We start from the raw sequence: 16,834 nt of genomic DNA, 5'->3' as shown, positions 1-16,834 counted from the left end.
CACTCAGCCCTGCGGAAGGACGATCGGGGACAGGATGAAATCCCCGGAATTCCCTGGGGACCGGGCTCCCCCCACAGAGCCCGCTTCTCCTGCCGTTTGTCGTGAGGGGCAAACTGGAAGCTCTGGGAGGGATCGCAAAAAGCAAACTGGAAGCTCTGGGAGGGATTACAAAAAGCAAACTGGAAGCTCTGGGAGGGATCGCAAGTTCCCCGAGGCTTTGTGCAGAAAGCCTCCATGAGGTCACCCCATTCGTGCTCTTGCAAAACCCTTCCCCCTGTGGGTCTTCTGTGGAGGGCAGAATCTGTCCTGAATCCAACTCCCTGCTCCAGCAGCTCCCGGGGCTGGGCTGGGGATTTTTCAAATACGTGGAGATAAAAGCAGAATCTTCAGAAGGGTCTGTGAGGTGACACACAAGCAGCACTGATCCCCGTGACTGTGCCAGTGCTGCTCTGCACCTCTGCAGGGACACCAGCCCTGCCCCGGCCCTGGGCTCAGTCAGGCTAACAGCAGCCCCTGAACTGTTGTTTCATGGTTAAGACCAGGAACCAGCTTTTGTAGGAGCCAGGACACGGTGCCCACACGCCACCTTGGGGAGTCCTGTAGGATTTGTGTCAGCGGCCCAGGAAAAGGCACATCCTGCTGGAGAGGTAAGCAGGGCACAGAAACACTTGGAGACGCAGATGAGGCCGTACAAGGGCCATGCGCAGGACAGCAGGAACAGCTGGAGACAGCCAGGCTGGTTTTAGGCTGCTTTCCTAAGGAAACGAGCACCGAGTGCCCTGGGAGCCCCCAGAGCACCTGGCCGACCCAGCTGGAGCCCAGCAAAGGAGGAATCCCCCCACCCCGAGAGCTCAAAAACCCCTTTTGGGGTGTGCGGGGGTGGCTGGGGTCGGGCTCGGCTGCTGGCACTGATGGAGGAGGTGGCTCTGGGGGACCAAAGCAGCTGCGCTGGGTGTCCCCTCCCCCTTTAACGGGGCTGGGGGTGCTTTGTGCCGTCACGGGCGCCCGGCGCTGCCGGCGTTCCTGGGTGTGTCCCGAGCCCTTGGTTCCAGCAGCCGCTGCCCTGCCCCGTGCGCTGCTCGGCATCCAGGTGCCGCGGGGGAAGCGGGGCTGGGGGAGGCTGGCACCTGGAACGGAGCGGGGAGCTGAGCCTGGGCAGCCGGCAGCGACAGAGGGCATGGGAGGGAGCCCCAGGGAGCGTCTGCACCCCGGCCTGTGTCCTCTGCCCCGCTGCCAGCTCGGCCAGCTGGCCCGGTGTCCAGCAGCATCCCGCAGCCCGCTGCAGGCCGCCTGGGCGGGAGTGTGGCTCCCAGCGCGGCTCCTGGCTGGACAGGCAGGGAGCTTTCCCTCGTAACCTGCTTTAAGGAGCACACAGCGAGGGAGGCTGGGGCTGGAACACCCCTCACCAGCTCCAACCCTGCCTTTTCTTTAGAGTAGGTGACTTTGGCCCCTGGCTGTGCTTTCCAAAGCCGTGAGCTCTGTGTGCAGCAGCTCCAAGGCAGCTTCCAAGGCTTTCAGTCGGGCTCACCCGTGCTCCCGAGCCAGGCAGGCGAGTGCCGGAGCACGGGTGCTGATCCTTGACTGCTCGAGGAGGGGTCTTTAGGAGAAATGGGTCCCTGGTGTCCCTGAGACGGGTCCCTGGTGTCCCCGAGATGGGTCCTGGTGTCTCCACCGGGGTTGGTCACAGACCCAGCGAGTTTGACCTCCTGGACCTTAGGGGAATGGACAAAGGGGTCAGTGCAAAGTCCACTGCAGAGCCCAGGCAGCCTGGACTCCCCAGCTTTGGGGGGAACTGTCCCCACGTGTCCAAGGGGCGATATGGGGTAGGCGGTTCGGGAGGGCTGCACCTTCCCCGTGCCTCAGCCCAGGGAGAAAGGAAGAGGGCAAAACACGGCCGGGAGTTGGGGATACAAGGAGGCTGCACCCCCAAAACCTCGGGAGAGACCTCCCGGGGTGGGGCCCAATGGACTCTCCATTCATTCCAGTACAGCTGCGGACTCCTCTGTCTCCTCTAGGGACATTGGCCTTTCATAAAGTGATTTTTTGCACACTCCTGACCTGTTCCTGAAGGAGAACAAAGTGAAAAAAACCTTGTGGCCACAGAGCCAAACACGACCTTGTCTGCTTTGTACCCCCACTGTAGATTCGGTGAGACACATTGTGAGTTTTTTAAAAGACAACCCTGGAGCCATCAGAGGAGGATGCATTTGACCACTTGCCGTGGATGGAAAAGCCTTGTATCAACATCTCCGAGGGCCTGAGCTCAGGTGAGGGCGGCGATGGGCAGGGTTACAGCGGCAGGGTTACAGCAGAGCATCCCCGCGGCGTGGGCATTTCCCTCACGCTGCTTTCCTGCTAAATTTTGGGACGTTTTTACTGATAATCCTAAATCTCCGCTTGGCTGGTGCTCAGCTCCTGGCTGCAGGCGGAGATGGGCTGTGCTGTGCCAGGGTGAAGGGTCAGTGTTCTGTTTCTCCTTGGTTCTGCTGCCCTGCGTGTCCTCCAGCACCGCGGGAAGCGCTCGGACCGCTGGGATTTCTGCAGCTCCCAGGGGAGTCAGGATTTACTCTTTGGTAAATGTGGGACGCATTCCCTGAAATATCGGGAAACACTCGGATTTCGTTTCAAGCAGCGCAGCAGAAAAGCGATCCTCACTTATAAGTTCCTGTGGCAGTTCGCTGCCCCAGGTGTAACTTCCCCCTCCTTGCTTGCCGGTAATTGATGCCAGTGAGTGGCTAATTGCACCCATTAGCGCCCCGTTTGTCTCGGCTGCTCGGGCAGGGAGTTGGTGTTTGCACCAGGTGACACCGAAATGATTTCCTGGGTGTTTGGGCGCGGTTCGCGCAGAGCGAACATTGAATTTGGCGTGTGGAACATCCTGTGCGGAGACATCGGAGCCGGCCTGTGGCTGCGCGCTGCCTCCACTCCTGCGGGGAGCAAGGGGTGCAGTCTGTGCCAGAAAGTGATGACGGAGTCTGTAACTTAATTCTGGGTGGTTTGAATGTCCCTGCATGTTTGCACCTTCTGGCAGTTTCTGTTTGCTGGTGCACCCTGCCTGGGACGGGGATGTGCCCGGCCCAGCTCTGGCCACGCCAGGGTCAGGTGGAGGAGCAACAACCCAGCAACCCGCGGGGTGCAGCCCTGGCCCCGACAGCCCCAAGTGTGCCCCTGGCCCCCGCGGAGCCCCGGCTTGCCCGGCCCCCGCGGAGCCCCGGCTTGCCCGGCCGGCCCTGCCCGGCTGGAAGGGTCGTGTCCCGCTGGGTTGTACCTGTGGGGGTTGAGCTGTGGGGATCCCTCCTGCTCACGGCAGCTCTTCTGTCCCCTCACCTGTCCCGGGGGACGAGGGCTGTGTTCCTCAGGGAGCTGCTCCGTGCCGCCTCCCAGGTTTGCTGGATCTGTGGGCAGCGGTGCTGGAGCAGACAGAGGGCCCTGCTGTGTGCAGACAGACAGACAGACAGACCCCAGTGTGCTGCGTGCACCTGGAGCACTGCCAGGGGAACATGGAAAGCAGATGTTGGACTGGGACCTGCTGGAGAAGCCCCGGGCCCTCGCTTCCTCCCGCGCCTCTGTGGTCAGGGCTGGAGCCGGGAGCTGTGCGGGACTCAGCCGAGTCTGGTGCAGGGAATGTCTGCAGGGAATGTCTGCAGGGAATACCTGCAGGGAATGCCTGCAGGGAATGCCTGCTCACAGCCCGGTGCAGGGAATGTCTGCAGGGAATGCCTGCAGGGAATGCCTGCAGGGAATGTCTGCTCACAGCCCGGTGCAGGGAATGCCTGCAGGGAATGTCTGCAGGGAATGCCTGCAGGGAATGCCTGCTCACAGCCCGGTGCAGGGAATGCCTGCAGGGAATGTCTGCAGGGAATGCCTGCAGGGAATGCCTGCAGGGAATGCCTGCTCACAGCCCGGTGCAGGGAATGCCTGCAGGGAATGTCTGCAGGGAATGTCTGCAGGGAATGCCTGCTCACAGCCCGGTGCAGGGAATGTCTGCAGGGAATGTCTGCAGGGAATGTCTGCAGGGAATGCCTGCTCACAGCCCGGTGCAGGGAATGTCTGCAGGGAATGCCTGCTCACAGCCCGGTGCAGGGAATGCCTGCAGGGAATGTCTGCAGGGAATGCCTGCAGGGAATGCCTGCAGGGAATGTCTGCTCACAGCCCGGTGCAGGGAATGCCTGCAGGGAATGTCTGCAGGGAATGCCTGCAGGGAATGTCTGCAGGGAATGCCTGCAGGGAATGCCTGCAGGGAATGTCTGCTCACAGCCCGGTGCAGGGAATGCCTGCAGGGAATGTCTGCAGGGAATGCCTGCAGGGAATGCCTGCATTGTGGCATTCACAGATGCAGGAGCAGCCACAGGTCCCGTCACACAGGAGCTGAGGCACGGCCAGGAGCTGAGGTGCTGGCGCTGCTTTTCCCTGCTCCCGAGGCAGCCTGGAGCTGCTCTGGGTTACCCTGCAGTGGGGTGGCCGCTGTGGGCAGCTGGGTGTGGGTCCCCCTCAGCGTCTGGCCAGCCCTGCTTGTTCTTTGGGGGTAGCACTGGGGATCTGGGCCCTTCCCCACGGGTCTGGGCCAGACCCCCACATCCATTTGAACTTCCCAAAGAAAGACCCCGATGGGTGAGATCCCAGCTGGGCTCCACAAACCTCCCTGACTTCCACCAGCCAAGGAATGGGAGTTCTCTCACTTCTCCTTTGTCCTTTACTGTGTCACCTCGTGCTTGCTCACCAGCTCTGGGGGCTGGGCAGTAGGGGATATATCTGCACCATGACAAAGGATCCTAATTCCAGGTTCTACAGACATTCCTGTTCCTGCCAGCCATGGCTCCTGCAGCTCAGATGTGGCAGAGGAGCAGTTCCTGCAGCACAGGAGGTGTCTGGAGGAGCTGGAAGCTTTTGTGCAGCTTGGGGTTTCTGTGCTCTCAACAGCAAAAAAAAAAAAAAGAACATGCAGGAATTTTATTCTGTCTCGCCCATAGACTTTGCTTGTGAATTTCCAAAGGGATTTGATGGTTCAGGGCTGGAGAGAGCAGACAAAGGTTGCTGCAGGGAGGAGGGATCAGTTTTGCTGAGCAGGAAGACTTCAGTGGAGTGATTTTGCTCTTGGAGTGAGCAGCAGCACTATTGGGAAATCCACGCTGGAGAGGATGTTCTGAGGGCCTTATGCCTTTCCTGCTCCAGGCCATGTGTGCAGCTGGAGCAGCCCCAGCCCTGGCTGCCTTTCAGGGCAGATTAGGGAAACTAATTGGATCCAAATGCCCTGATCTGGCTCCTCTGGCTATGGAGTATCCGAGACCCAGTGGGTGATTTGAGGTGTTCAATGGCTCTTGTGTAGGGCTGAGTCCCACAGGTGAGGGCCTGGATGTGCCTGGTGGCTTGGACAGGACTTTCCTCTGGAAAAGAAAACCAGAGAGAGCACTTTGGAGGGGATTAACCTTTTGCTGAGGAAACGCTGGCCAAGGGTGTGTCACTGTTGGCAAGAAAAATCTCTGGATGCTCTTGGACGTAGCGGTCTGTGCTTTCATTTGAGGGTGCCTCTGTTTTTAGGATTCAAGCACTTTATGGAGTGTTAATCCGAGACATCCCTTTCCCACCAGCTCAGGGAAGGGGCAGGGTGGGGAGGGGGGCACTCAGTTTGATTGTTCTTGGCCTTTGCCTTCCTTGCCCCGCCGGGAAGATCGTTCTGATTTCCACTTCCCTGTCCCATGCCATGGAGAGAAGGCTGAGCCCTTCTCCAGGCAGGAATTCACTGCGAGCTTTCCTTGAGCACAGCTCAGGAAGGGCAGTGCACAGTGCTGTGAGTGATTGGCCTTTGGTGTTGGTGTCTCCTGGAAATCCCATCCAGAGTTCCGGCAGGAATGTGTGAGGGATGCAGGAAAGAGCAAACAAAGCTCTGGGTTCACTTGTAGAGAAGCAGAGCTGGGTGGGTGGCTGATCTGAGGGTTTCCATGTGCCACCGTGTCCTGCTGGCCCCTCTGTGCCCCGAGCAGCTCCTGGTGGCCTCTGGTGTGTCCAGGGCCGAGCCCTGCTGATGGAGCAGCCAGTGCACAGCATCTCCTCTGGACAAGAGGGTGAACAGCTCCTCCAGAAATCGCCACAAAGCTCCTTAGGTCGTTCTGGATGTGCTGCAGGACCCTGGGAATGCTGCTTTCCCTCCTGGTGAGCTGTGGTGTGAAATGGGGAGACGTTCCTGTGCTGAGTGAGGCTGGAGGCTGACAGAAGGCTGCCACTGATGGCAGATACAGAGGGGGTGACACGAGTGGTGACACGAGAGCTCCGAGTGCTCCCGTGATGACAGAGCTGTTCACAGCCTCCCTTGTCAGAAGTGCCTTCCCAGCCCGGGATCCAGGGAAGGGCTGCTCAGGCACAAAGCCCAGCTGCCTCGGGAGAGTGCTCCTGCTGGCTCTGGGACATTCCCCACGGAATCCAGGCCTGTCCTTTCCTCTCGGGGATAAATGGGTCTGGGGCGTGTGACACCCACCAGGGACAATGAGTAGGAAAGTGAAGTCACCCAGACGTTGCTTCAAGTGACCTCAAATCACTCGGGTCACTCCAGGAGGCTCCCAAAACCACACAGCCCCCACCAGAACCCAGCAACCACAACTCCTGGAGGGAATTTCTTCCCTGGATGTGTAAATTTTATTTTTATCCTCATGTGCAGCTGCTGCTCTGGCAGAAGCTCTGGAGACCCCGGGGCTGGGGGGGGATCTGTGCTGGGGGAAGACACAACAGAAAGGAGGGACTGCTGCAGCTGAGGCACTCCAGAAGGTCATTGAACGAAACAATAAACGTGACAAGCCCAGGATAATCCATGTGCAGGCCAGGCTCGTGTGCTCCGGCCCTGCCCGGGTTATATTTGGTGGTGGGTCTGGGCAAGGTTCCCTTTTCTGCCCCGGTGGTTGTTGTGCAGGAATGAGGGACTGGGGAGCCCATCCTGGGTTTCCTGGGGACGGGCAGGGGAGGCTCCCTCGCCAAGGAAGGGGAATGGCACAAACAGAGACGGGTCTGGTTGGACACTGAATGTTCCTGTCTCACATTTCTGGCGTGGCTGGGAGGTGTCACAGCCCTGCAGCATCTTCCTGCTAAAAACAGCTGCTGTCCCAGCCCTGCTCGTGGTGTCCAGGACAGTCTGTGTCCAGGGGCCCCTCCCGGAATGTGGGGCGGGTCAGGGCTGTGTGCTGGGTGCCATGGCATGCACGCCGAGGGGACCCGGGGGTGACGTGACCTTGTCCATCCTCTCCTGCTCCATGAACAGCCTGCCCAGGCCGGGGTGGCGTCCCCATCCCTGGGGATTGAAAAGCTGTGCGTGTGACACTTGGGGACAGGGTGTAGGGGTGGCCTTGGCTGTGCTGAGGGAATGGCTGGTCTCACTGATCTTGGAGGGCTTTTTCAACTTAATTCCTTGATTTCAAAGGGCCAGGCTGCTCAGGCAGGGCTGGGGTTTGCAACGCTGAGTGCAGCAAAGCCAAAAGCCTGGAGCTGCCTGGAGCAGGGAATGCTGTGCCAGAGCGATGCTGCTGGCTCGCAGCTCGGGAGATGTTTGGGCAGTGACATCTCCCGTGGGCTGCAGCTGGAGGGGGGCTCGGCCCAGCAGGGGCCACTCTGGGAACATGTGAGACTGTGGGATGAGCGGGAACAGCCGAGCCCTGTGCCTGCAGTGTCCTGCCTGGGGCACGGTGTCACTTGTCCTGTCACTTCTCCTCTCAGCCCACGTGCTGATGGGGCTGGCTGAGAATGTTTCCCTGTGCTAAGGGGAATTTCATGGCAGAATGAAAACAAACAGTGCAAGTTTTCCATTTGGAGGGATTGTTTTCACTGAAAAGTGAGATTTTCTGTTCTCTTGCCTGAACACGTTTTTGATGCAAAGTGGATGTTTTCCAGTTTTTCATCTTGTCAAAAAGTCAACAGCTCTCAAAAGCAGACCTATTCCAGCAAAATACTTTCAGGCTTGGAGCTTTGTCTTCCCAACTCCTTTTCAGCCAGCTCAACTCATTTTAGCTGTTGGGGTTGGATGTCTCCTCATCTGAGTGCCTTCACACAGAAATCCTTTTCCCATATTAGAGAGCAGGATTTTAGTGAAAGCAGGGAAAACCATCAAGCAGAAGAGTCTCCATTTTGTTATTAAAAGCCTGCTGGGCACTGCCCAGGCTGCCCAGGGAATGGTCCCGGCCCCGAGGCTGCCAGAGCTCCAGGAGCGTTTGGACAGCGCTCCAGGGATGCGCAGGGTGGGGTTGTTGGGGGTCTGGGCAGGGCCAGGGGCTGGGCTGGGTGGTCCTGGGGGTCCCGCCCAGCTCGGGCCGGTCCCTGGCTGTGGTTTCCAGCAGGACACCGGCTGCGGGCGGGCGAGGCTGTTCCCGGGGAACCGGAGCGGCTGCTCTCCAAGAGGCTCCCGTCAGATGGAGCTGTGGATGTGCTCCGGGCTTTGCTGTCCTCGCTCGGGGTCTCACGGTTAGCGGAGAGCGCTCCCGTGCCGGCCGCCCTCGCTGCCCCGGCGGTGCCGGTGCTCCCCCGCCCGAGCCGGGCCGGTCCCTGCGGTGCCTGGCAGGACTCGGACGCGCTCCTGCCACCACCGGGGTCCCAGGGCGGGACAAGGGGGGGGTTCTGTCTCCTGTGGCCGCAGCCTTTGCACCGGAGCTGTCCTGAAACGCCCTCCCTGCCCCGGGGAGCGGCGCCGGGCTCCAGAGGGAAGGGGAGCCGCTGTTTGTGCCCTTGGTGCTGAGTGCTGAGGAGGGGAAGCTGCGCACAGCAGCGGCTGCAGCGCTCACGGGACTCGGATCCTTAAACTTCGTCAGGAAGGAATCCTTCCCTGTGCATGGGGAGGCCCTGGCAGTTTCCTGCCCCACAGGGCTCGGACCAGCCCGAAAACACCTTTGGGGGCAGAGCTGCGGTGTGAAACTTGGCCAAGTGAAAGAGGGAGGTGTCCCCAGCACTGCTGGAGCAGCAGCACATCCCGGTCCTTGCTGGGGCAGGGAGGTGCTGAGGGTGGGCTCGGGGTCACTCCTGGGGGCAGCCGGGCACTCTCGGGATGAGCAGTCCCAGCACGCTGGAGCTCAGTTCCATCCCTTTCCAAAGGGGCTGTGCTCAGCACGGGCTCCCTGCAGCATCTCCAGCTGTGGGAGCTGCTGGGAGCCCTGGGGCACCTCCAGGCTCTGCCCCTGAGCATGCTGGAAGCGCTGAGGGTTTTGGGGGACAGGATTTTGGGGGGGCTGTGGCAGCAGCAGGGCAGGAGGTGGCCCTGGAGCCGCTTCTGAACATCTTGCCCTTTGCATCCTGCTTCATCTGCATTGGAGTGCAGGGCACTGTGTCTCCCAGGGGAAAAAATGCCCAGAAATTCCACAGACCCTTCAATATGGTTTCTGTTTTACAGCGAGACAAAAAGGGGCCCTTTGTGTGAGGGCTGAAAGGAACAGCCCAGTCCCACAGCCTCCCCAAAAGCTTAATGTCAACTATTTGCCTCCTTGTGCTTTCACATAAACAAGCACTTTCTCCTGAGTTTCTGGGCTCTGGTGGCTCCCCCAGCTCCGTGCTCCCTGTTTGGTGGCTCCCGTGGGATGGACACGTCCCTGCTGCCCATCTCCCAGCCAGGGTGCCCGTGCAGGGGGAGTACAGGAATAAAGCTGGGCTTGGGGAGAAGCGAGCAGCTTGAGCAGGGTTTAATTCAAGACTGCTGCTTGTCTGACAGCAGGGACGAGCTCTTGCTTACAGATCTGAGCTGGCTGAAGCAGCAGCAGCCTGGTGAATCCCCCTGCTCACACCAGCCTGGCCCAGGAGCTGCTTCTGCTCTAGCTGGGCCATCCCTGTCCTGCTGTGGGGTCAGACGTTCCCTGCCTTGGGTGCCTGTCCAAGGAGCAGCAGCTGAGGAGCTGCCCCTGCTGTTCTGGGGGTGTTTGTGCGGCCACTGGAGCGTCTGGGGTGTTCACCAGTGATCTCTGTCCTGAGCCCACCTTCCCTTCGTGTGTGTGTGTGTGTGTTCTCCTCCTCTTTACAAAAAGCACAAAGCAGAAGTGCAGGAAGGGCTGGTGATGTGTCTGCAGGGAGCAGACTGGGCTGACAGTGAGAGGTGGCAGCACTGCTGTGGTCATTGCTCAGGGCTCCCACCTGTGCCCTGGCTGCTGCCCGTCGCCAGGAGCGTGGCAGTGTCCCAGGAGTGTCCCAGCAGTGTGCCAGCAGTGTCCCAGCAGTGTCCCAGCAATGTCCCAGCATTGTCCCAGCAGTGTCCCAGCAGTGTCCCAGCAATGTCCCAGCAGTGTCCCAGCAGTGTGCCAGGAGTGTCCCAGCAGTGTGCCAGCAATGTCCCAGCAGTGTCCCAGCAGTGTCCCAGCAGTGTCCCAGCAGTGTGCCAGGAGTGACCCAGCAGTGTCCCAGCAATGTCCCAGGAGTGTCCCAGCAGTGTCCCAGGAGTGACCCAGCAGTGTCCCAGCAGTGTCCCAGCAGTGTCCCAGCAATGTCCCAGCAGTGTCCCAGCATTGTGCCAGCAGTGTCCCAGCAATGTCCCAGCAATGTCCCAGCAGTGTCCCAGCAGTATCCCCGCAGTGTCCCAGCAGGGTCCCAGCAGGGTCCCAGCAGTGTCCCAGCAGTGTCCCCGCAGTGTCCCAGCAATGTCCCAGCAATGTCCCAGCAGTGTCCCAGCAATGTCCCAGGAGTGACCCAGCAGTGTCCCCGCAGTGTCCCAGCAGTGTCCCAGCAGTGTCCCAGCAATGTCCCAGCATTGTCCCAGCAGTGTCCCAGCAGTGTCCCAGCAATGTCCCAGCCGTGTCCCAGCATTGTCCCAGCAGTGTCCCCGCAGTGTCCCAGCAGTGTCCCAGCAATGTCCCAGCAGTGTCCAGCAGTGTCCCAGCAATGTCCCAGCAGTGTCCCAGCAGTGTCCCAGGAGTGACCCAGCAGTGGCCAGCAGTGTCCCAGCAGTGTCCCAGCAATGTCCCAGCAGTGTCCAGCAGTGTCCCAGCAGTGTCCCAGCAGTGTCCAGCAGTGTCCCGGCAGTGTGCCAGGAGTGTCCCAGCAGTGTCCCAGCAATGTCCCAGCAGTGTCCCAGCAGTGTCCCAGCAGTGTCCAGCAGTGTCCCTGGGGCTGCACTGCCTGCATCTTCTGCTGCTGGGGGATCCCTCATGCCCCTTCCTCCTCTTCCCCCGGCGCTTTCCTGCCTTGGGGCTGGTTTGGGGGGCTGGTCCCAGCATCTGAACGTGGCTCCTGGGCTTGCTGAGGGCAGCGCTTGCTCTGGGGAGAGGTGAGGGGGATGTGATCCACAGGGATTCATTCCCACCTCAGCACTTGTTGGGGAGTATTTGGGAGTGTGGTGCCCCCGGCCTGGGGTGGGAGCGTGGCTAATCAGCCACCCCAGTTAGCCCCTGGCTCAATGCCCTGGATCCCAAGCCCCCTGAAGGCAGTGATGGGCACTTGTCCCCCCCACCTGATGCTGGTTCAAGCCTGTTGTGGAATAAACAGGAACAGAATACTTGCTGAGCTATTTGTTCCTTCTGTTGGCTTTTCACTGTAGCCCTAGCACCTAGACAAGGTTTTTCACCTTCCCTGGAATCTGTCACGGGATCCTGACTTCCCAAATCTGCCGTGCTGCCTCTTCTGTTGCTCTGTTCCTGCTCCTCCCCTTTCAGAGCCGGTGATCCTCTCTTTCCATCTTCATCACACAGCCCCCAGCTCACACACACAGGGAGGAGCTTGGCTTGGGAGCTGCTCATGGAGAACTTCAAACAGTAGAATCAGATGAATGAATAAAGGGGATTTTTGTTACTCTTATCCTTTCATCAGCTTGATTTGATTTGGCAGTTGATTTTGCAATTGCTGGTCCATCTGTGTGCTTAGGGTCAAATTAAAATCCTGCTGGAGATGGGAGCAAAGTGCTGTGGAGTTGTACGGGACAAGGAAGGGCTGAATCCTGCTTCTATCAGAGGAGCACTTGCTTCTCCTTATTTTGCTGGTGCTGAGAGGTTGGAAAACCCTTGGATGGGAGCCTTGGAGGCAGGAAGTCTCTGTGCTGAGGCTCCCCCAGCCAAGCACGTGAAATGCAGCATTAGGATGTTCCCAGTGATGCCTGTCAGCCTTCTTGGCCCCCAGGCTTTGGGACAGGAGGGGCATCAGCTGCTGCTGCTTCCCAGGGTGGTCCAGGAGTTTCCTGTGCTTCTGCTTGGTTGTGGGAAAAGGAGATGTTTTGGTGTGAGTGAAAACCCCGTGTCGGTGGGAGAGTGCAGAGCCATTAATGCTGGAAAAGGCCTTTCAGGCTGACTCTGGCCACGGATCTCACAGTGCCACCTTCAGCCAGGCCTGTTCTGAGTGCTGTGGTGCCACCCCAGCAGGACCCTGTCCCTAAGCCTGGTGGGCTGCAGGGACCTGGGAGTGCCCAGGCTGCTCCTGCCTCCCCTGGCACCGGGAGCCACCAGCGGAATCTCCTGGCCCAGCCCTGGATCTGTCAGCTCCTGCAGGCCAGGCCACCCCAGCCAGGAATGCGGGAAGCTGAGGGGGCTCAGGGCCTCACAGCAGGGACTGCCTTAAAAACAAATGAAAGAACAGAGGGAGAAATATTTGTAATGACTGTGAACTTTAGGAACAGAAAATAAAAGCTTACTCTTTTGCAGAGGTCCCTCTGCAGCCTGTAATTTCATTTCCCCCATTTGCTTTTACTGCTTGCTCTGGGCCCTGTCAGAGCCCCCTGATTTACAGGCGACAGCTTTGGCTGTTTGTCAGGCGAGGCTCTCTAAATATAAGAGTGTGAAACCTGTCCTGCTGCCAGCAGCTCTGAGAATGAAACCCATGAGCTGCGGCGTGGGGCAAAGCACTGGGTGCTTCATGGCTCCAGTGGCTCTCAGAAAAGCCTCCCTCCCTCCCTCCCTCCTTCCTCCCTCCCTCCTTCCTCCCTCCCTCCTTCCTCCAGGAGATTTCCCTTGCGTTGCCAGAGCCTCTCTGCTGTCCTGCAGCTGGGCAGTGGGAGCAGAGCAGGCAGGGGCTGTTTGCTCCCTGCTCAGCCCTGCCCTGGGCTCAGCACCACGAGGCGCAGCTTTACTGAGCGAGGCTTTAGCCCCGGGCTTGGTCTCAGGTTTTGTTTTATTTTCATTGTGAAAAGGTAAAGCAAATGAGCCAAATGCAGCCTCACACAATGGCAGCGATAGAGCACAGCCTGCTGATGAAGTGAATTGATAATTATGTCTGGAAATTGGGGAAAGCCTGAGCAGATCTCAGCATGTGCTTTAATCTCTGGCTGATAAGGAGAAGCTGTGTTCCCTGTGTGATGATACTTCTGTGTATCTGTCTGTTCCTGTCTTTGGTGGTGCTTTTTTGGATGGTGTTAAAGTAATGTGCACCTCTGCCTGTCAATGTCTTGAAGCTCAGCAGCATTAATTTGGATTTAAAGTGGGCCATGTGTGTCCCCAGTCTCCAAGAAACCATAATTCTATCATGAACTATAAGATTCTGGGTTTGCCCACTTCCAGCATCACAAAAGGGTCGTTGTTTGAGCGAGGGGGCTTTTACACTCTGCTCTGCAAGGGGGGCTCCTGCGGGGTCCCAGCACCCTGGGCCTGATTTACAGCCTGGCTGGGCTGAGCCGGGGCTGCTGCTGCTGCCAGCCCGGGGCGAGCAGCCTCGGGGAGCCCTGGCTCTCCCAGCACAGCTGCATGCAGGGGCAGCTTGTGCTGCACAAAGGAGCCTTTTTGCTTGGGTTTTTGGGCCGGAGCAGAGAATCTCAGACTGGTTTGGGTTGGAAGGGACCCTAAAGCTCACCTTGTCCCTCATAGAGCAGGCTGCTCCCAGCCCTGTCCAGCCTGGCCTCGGAGGGAAGGGCACCGCGGTGCTGCAGGGCTGGGGGCCTCCAGTGCTGCTCTGTGCTGCTGGGGCAGGCTCTGGGCCACATCCCCTCCCCTGTCCTGCTGCAGCTCAGGCTGGCAGCCCCCACAGCCCTGTGGGACCGTGGCTGCAGCTCTTTTTTATCTCCCCCGAGTCGCGCAGAGGGAATCCGCTGCACGGTGCCCTCCAGAGCCTCTGGAGCAGCTCGTGGTGAGGATGAAAAACTAGCAAACGGAATTTCTGGAATGTCTGTGAGCTCTGGGGCCTGGCTCATCTCAGGTGTCAGGGCCTGGAGGGAACAGCCCAGTGCCACCAGTGCCACCAGTGCCCCCCGTGCCCCTGCCAGACCCCGAGGTGGGGCTGGGACAGGAGCGTGTGGGAGCGTTTCCCACTGCAGCAGGTCCTGATCCCTCGGCGTGGGCAGCTCCAGGAGAGCCCTGGGCAGGGCAGGGCAGGGGCAGCAGCCGTCCCGTGCCTGCAGCAGGAGGGAGCTGGGCCAGCTCTGCCTGGACAGCCCTTCCAGGTCCCAGGGCAGGGCTGGGACAGCTCTCGCTGGCAGGTGCTGCGGGGAGAGCAGCTCGTGCTCGCAGCATTCCCAGGATCTCGTGGAGCCCTTTCTCCCTGGCCTCTGGAATCGCTTCCAGGCCAGTAGCCAAGCACAGGCTGTAAATAACAAAGTGTGGCTGATGATCCCAGCTCCTTCTGCTCCGGGATGTTGTCAGCTCTGGGCTTTCCCTTGGCATCCTCTCTCCAGTGCTTTGCATTCCCATCCTCAGCTCCCAGGGCACTCCTGTCACGCTCTTGGTGTGGAGGAATCACCTCTGTGGGGGCCTCCCCAGGGATGTAATGCAGGGAAAGCTGCTGGACCCCGGCTCTGCAGGCAGGGAATGTTTGTGTGTCCTCTCCCTGTGGCTTCTTTAGCGTTTCTGCTTTGGGAAGGGTTAGAGAGAAGGTCAGAGGAGAAGTATCTGGGATTTGCATCAGCCTCTGTCTCTGCTCTCCAGCATGGGAAATTTGGCAGATCTTGTGTCCTTGTCTGGGGATATTTGCACCCAAGCACCCACAACCACCCAGGAAAATTCAGCTGGTGGCATCCAAACTTTCTCCTGACACCAAAAGTTCCCACACCAATCAAAAATCCAAACTGGGGATGTTCTCCGTCACATTGCTTTTTTACATTTAGGAAAGTGAACAAGCCCTTTATTGCCCCGTGAGAGGATGCTGTGGCAATTGGGCACTGCAGCTGAGCCCGAGGCCCTCTAGAAAGCCCGGGAATATCCCGTGAGTGGCAGCATTTACCCAGGACTAAATGGCACAGCAGCCATTCCTGCCGCATGCCCTTGTCCTGCTGTGCTGCCCAGGCAGCCTCTGCAGCCCTGGAGCACCTGCCGGGGTGCAGGGAGGGTGAGGGCTGCAAGGGGAGCGGTGGGAGGCGCGGGCTGGCCCCACACCCCGGACCCCTGTCCTCCCTGCCCCTCGGTGGGTCACTCCGTGCCTCTCTCTGGCTGCTGGGGCGAGGGACGGAGCTGGATCTCTGCTCTGCAGGGCGCGGGGGCCTTTGCCTGGTGGGGATGAGCAGCTCTCCAGCCCCTTTCAGCGGGGTCCTGCCCGTGCTGGGCTCTGTCTGGGAGCTGAGGCCAGCAGGGCCCTGTCCCTCGGGCAGAGCCTCGCACCCCGCGCTCAGCTGCGGAAATAGAGGCTCAGAGCCTGCCAGTCGTGGCTAGCGGCCGTTTCTTCCATGGATTCTTTGGGTCTCGATGCAGAGCAGCCACAGGCGCTGCTGCCCCTCGGCGATGCCCCCGTGGCCACAGCAGAGCCACGGCTGGTCCCCGTGGGGTCCCCGGTGCCACCAAAGGACTCCTTTGCGACCCTTCCCGGGGAGGGCTGTGCTCTCACGCCGTGTTTTTGGCTTGCAGAGGATGCGCTGCCCTCACCCAGCGTGGGGCTGCCCAGCGCCCAGAACCCCCAGCAGCCGCCCGGAGACGCCTACGTGACCCACACGGGACCGCTGGTGCGGCGGCTGCGGCAGCAGGAGTGGCCGGGCAGGGCTGGGCTGGCCTCGGCCCCGACCCCGACCCCGACCCCGACCCCGACCCCGACCCCGACCCCGGGCCGGCCCCGCTCGCAGCCCAGCCCCGCACCGGGCCAGGAGAATCCCCCGGGAGCTGCCGAGGCCCAGCGCCCCTCGGCACCGCCGGGCGTGTGCCACATGGTTATTTTTGCGAGAAAACCTCCCTCGGCCGCGCTGCCCCGGAGCAACAGGGCGCGCTCCAGCCAGGGGGAATGACCCGGCTGCCGCTGAAGCCACGGAGAGGAAGAAGATGCTCCTGAGTGTTTTCCAGACTCCATTAAACTTCCCCTGCAAGCAGCATTGAGCTCTTGGAGTCTTTTCCTAAAGGGCTGATTGGAATGAAAGCAGAAGGGGGTGGAAACGCATCCTGGTCTCTGCTCGCAGGTCTGCAGCAAGCCACAACTCTGCTTTTGAAATAAAATATTTAACTTGTGATGGTGGGAAAAAAAAAAAAAAAAATTGACCCTTTTTTTGCTCTCAAAATTAAATTTACTTAAGGAAGCCGCTTGTCCTGGAAAACTCTGCTGGAGTTATAAACAACTTATCAGATAATCCTGAGTATTTTCTGCTGCATCCAGTGTGTGGTTCCTGCTGTGCAGCCCCTGGGATTTTGGCTGCTGTGGGACTGGTGCCACTTGGCAGCTGAGTGCTTTGGGAAAGGGTGTTTGGCTTCTGCAGGGAAAGAATGTGAAGAATGAGAAAATGTGGCAAATAAAAAAAAAGAGAAACTACCACGTTCTGGGCTGGATAAATAAATTTGTTCCCTGTCCTATTTTGAGCCTGGTTCCTCTCGCCGTGCCTGCAGCACGTCACGAGCCCCGTGCTCAGGAGTGGCCCTGCCAACCCTCAGGGCTGGTCACGAGCCACAGAGCTGGGAACAAATCAAAAGTAAATAAATAAGTAAATAAATAAATAGAGCTCCCTTTCCAGCTCTTCCCTGGGGCTTTGTTTGGGGGATGCTGGAAAGGGACTCGGCCAAGT

The 16,834-nt window shown here is 59.4% G+C and overlaps 1 protein-coding gene across 5 annotated transcripts; it reads left to right on the top strand.

Moving 5' to 3' along the window:
• The first annotated feature begins 357 nt into the window (after positions 1-357).
• On the top strand, positions 358-16,150 carry LOC128816755 (uncharacterized). Of its 5 annotated transcripts, none has more exons than XM_053994652.1 (4): positions 1,042-1,090; positions 1,438-1,567; positions 2,144-2,267; positions 15,699-16,150. In XM_053994652.1, the coding sequence occupies exons 3-4, from the start codon at positions 2,225-2,227 to the stop codon at positions 16,067-16,069; spliced, it is 414 nt and encodes a 137-aa protein (XP_053850627.1). In that variant the 5' UTR covers positions 1,042-1,090; positions 1,438-1,567; positions 2,144-2,224; the 3' UTR covers positions 16,070-16,150. The 5 variants fall into 5 exon arrangements, with proteins under 5 accessions (XP_053850629.1, XP_053850625.1, XP_053850627.1 ...); XM_053994651.1 differs by having other exon boundaries at positions 1,046-1,090; positions 1,433-1,567; XM_053994654.1 differs by lacking the exons at positions 1,042-1,090; positions 1,438-1,567 and adding an exon at positions 358-647.
• Positions 16,151-16,834: the final 684 nt, after the last annotated feature.

The sequence above is a fragment of the Vidua macroura genome, chromosome 19 (assembly GCF_024509145.1).
Source record: "Vidua macroura isolate BioBank_ID:100142 chromosome 19, ASM2450914v1, whole genome shotgun sequence".
Lineage (NCBI taxonomy): Eukaryota > Metazoa > Chordata > Aves > Passeriformes > Viduidae > Vidua > Vidua macroura.
This window is presented reverse-complemented; position numbering and strand designations above follow the sequence as displayed.

Excerpts from the sequence above, each read along its gene's own strand:
- LOC128816755 (XM_053994654.1), top strand. The coding sequence starts at position 2,225 with ATGGAAAAGCCTTGTATCAACATCTCCGAGGGCCTGAGCTCAG. Across the intron at positions 2,268-15,698 it reads CTCCGAGGGCCTGAGCTCAG|AGGATGCGCTGCCCTCACCC; the intron begins GTGAGGGCGGCG and ends TTTGGCTTGCAG.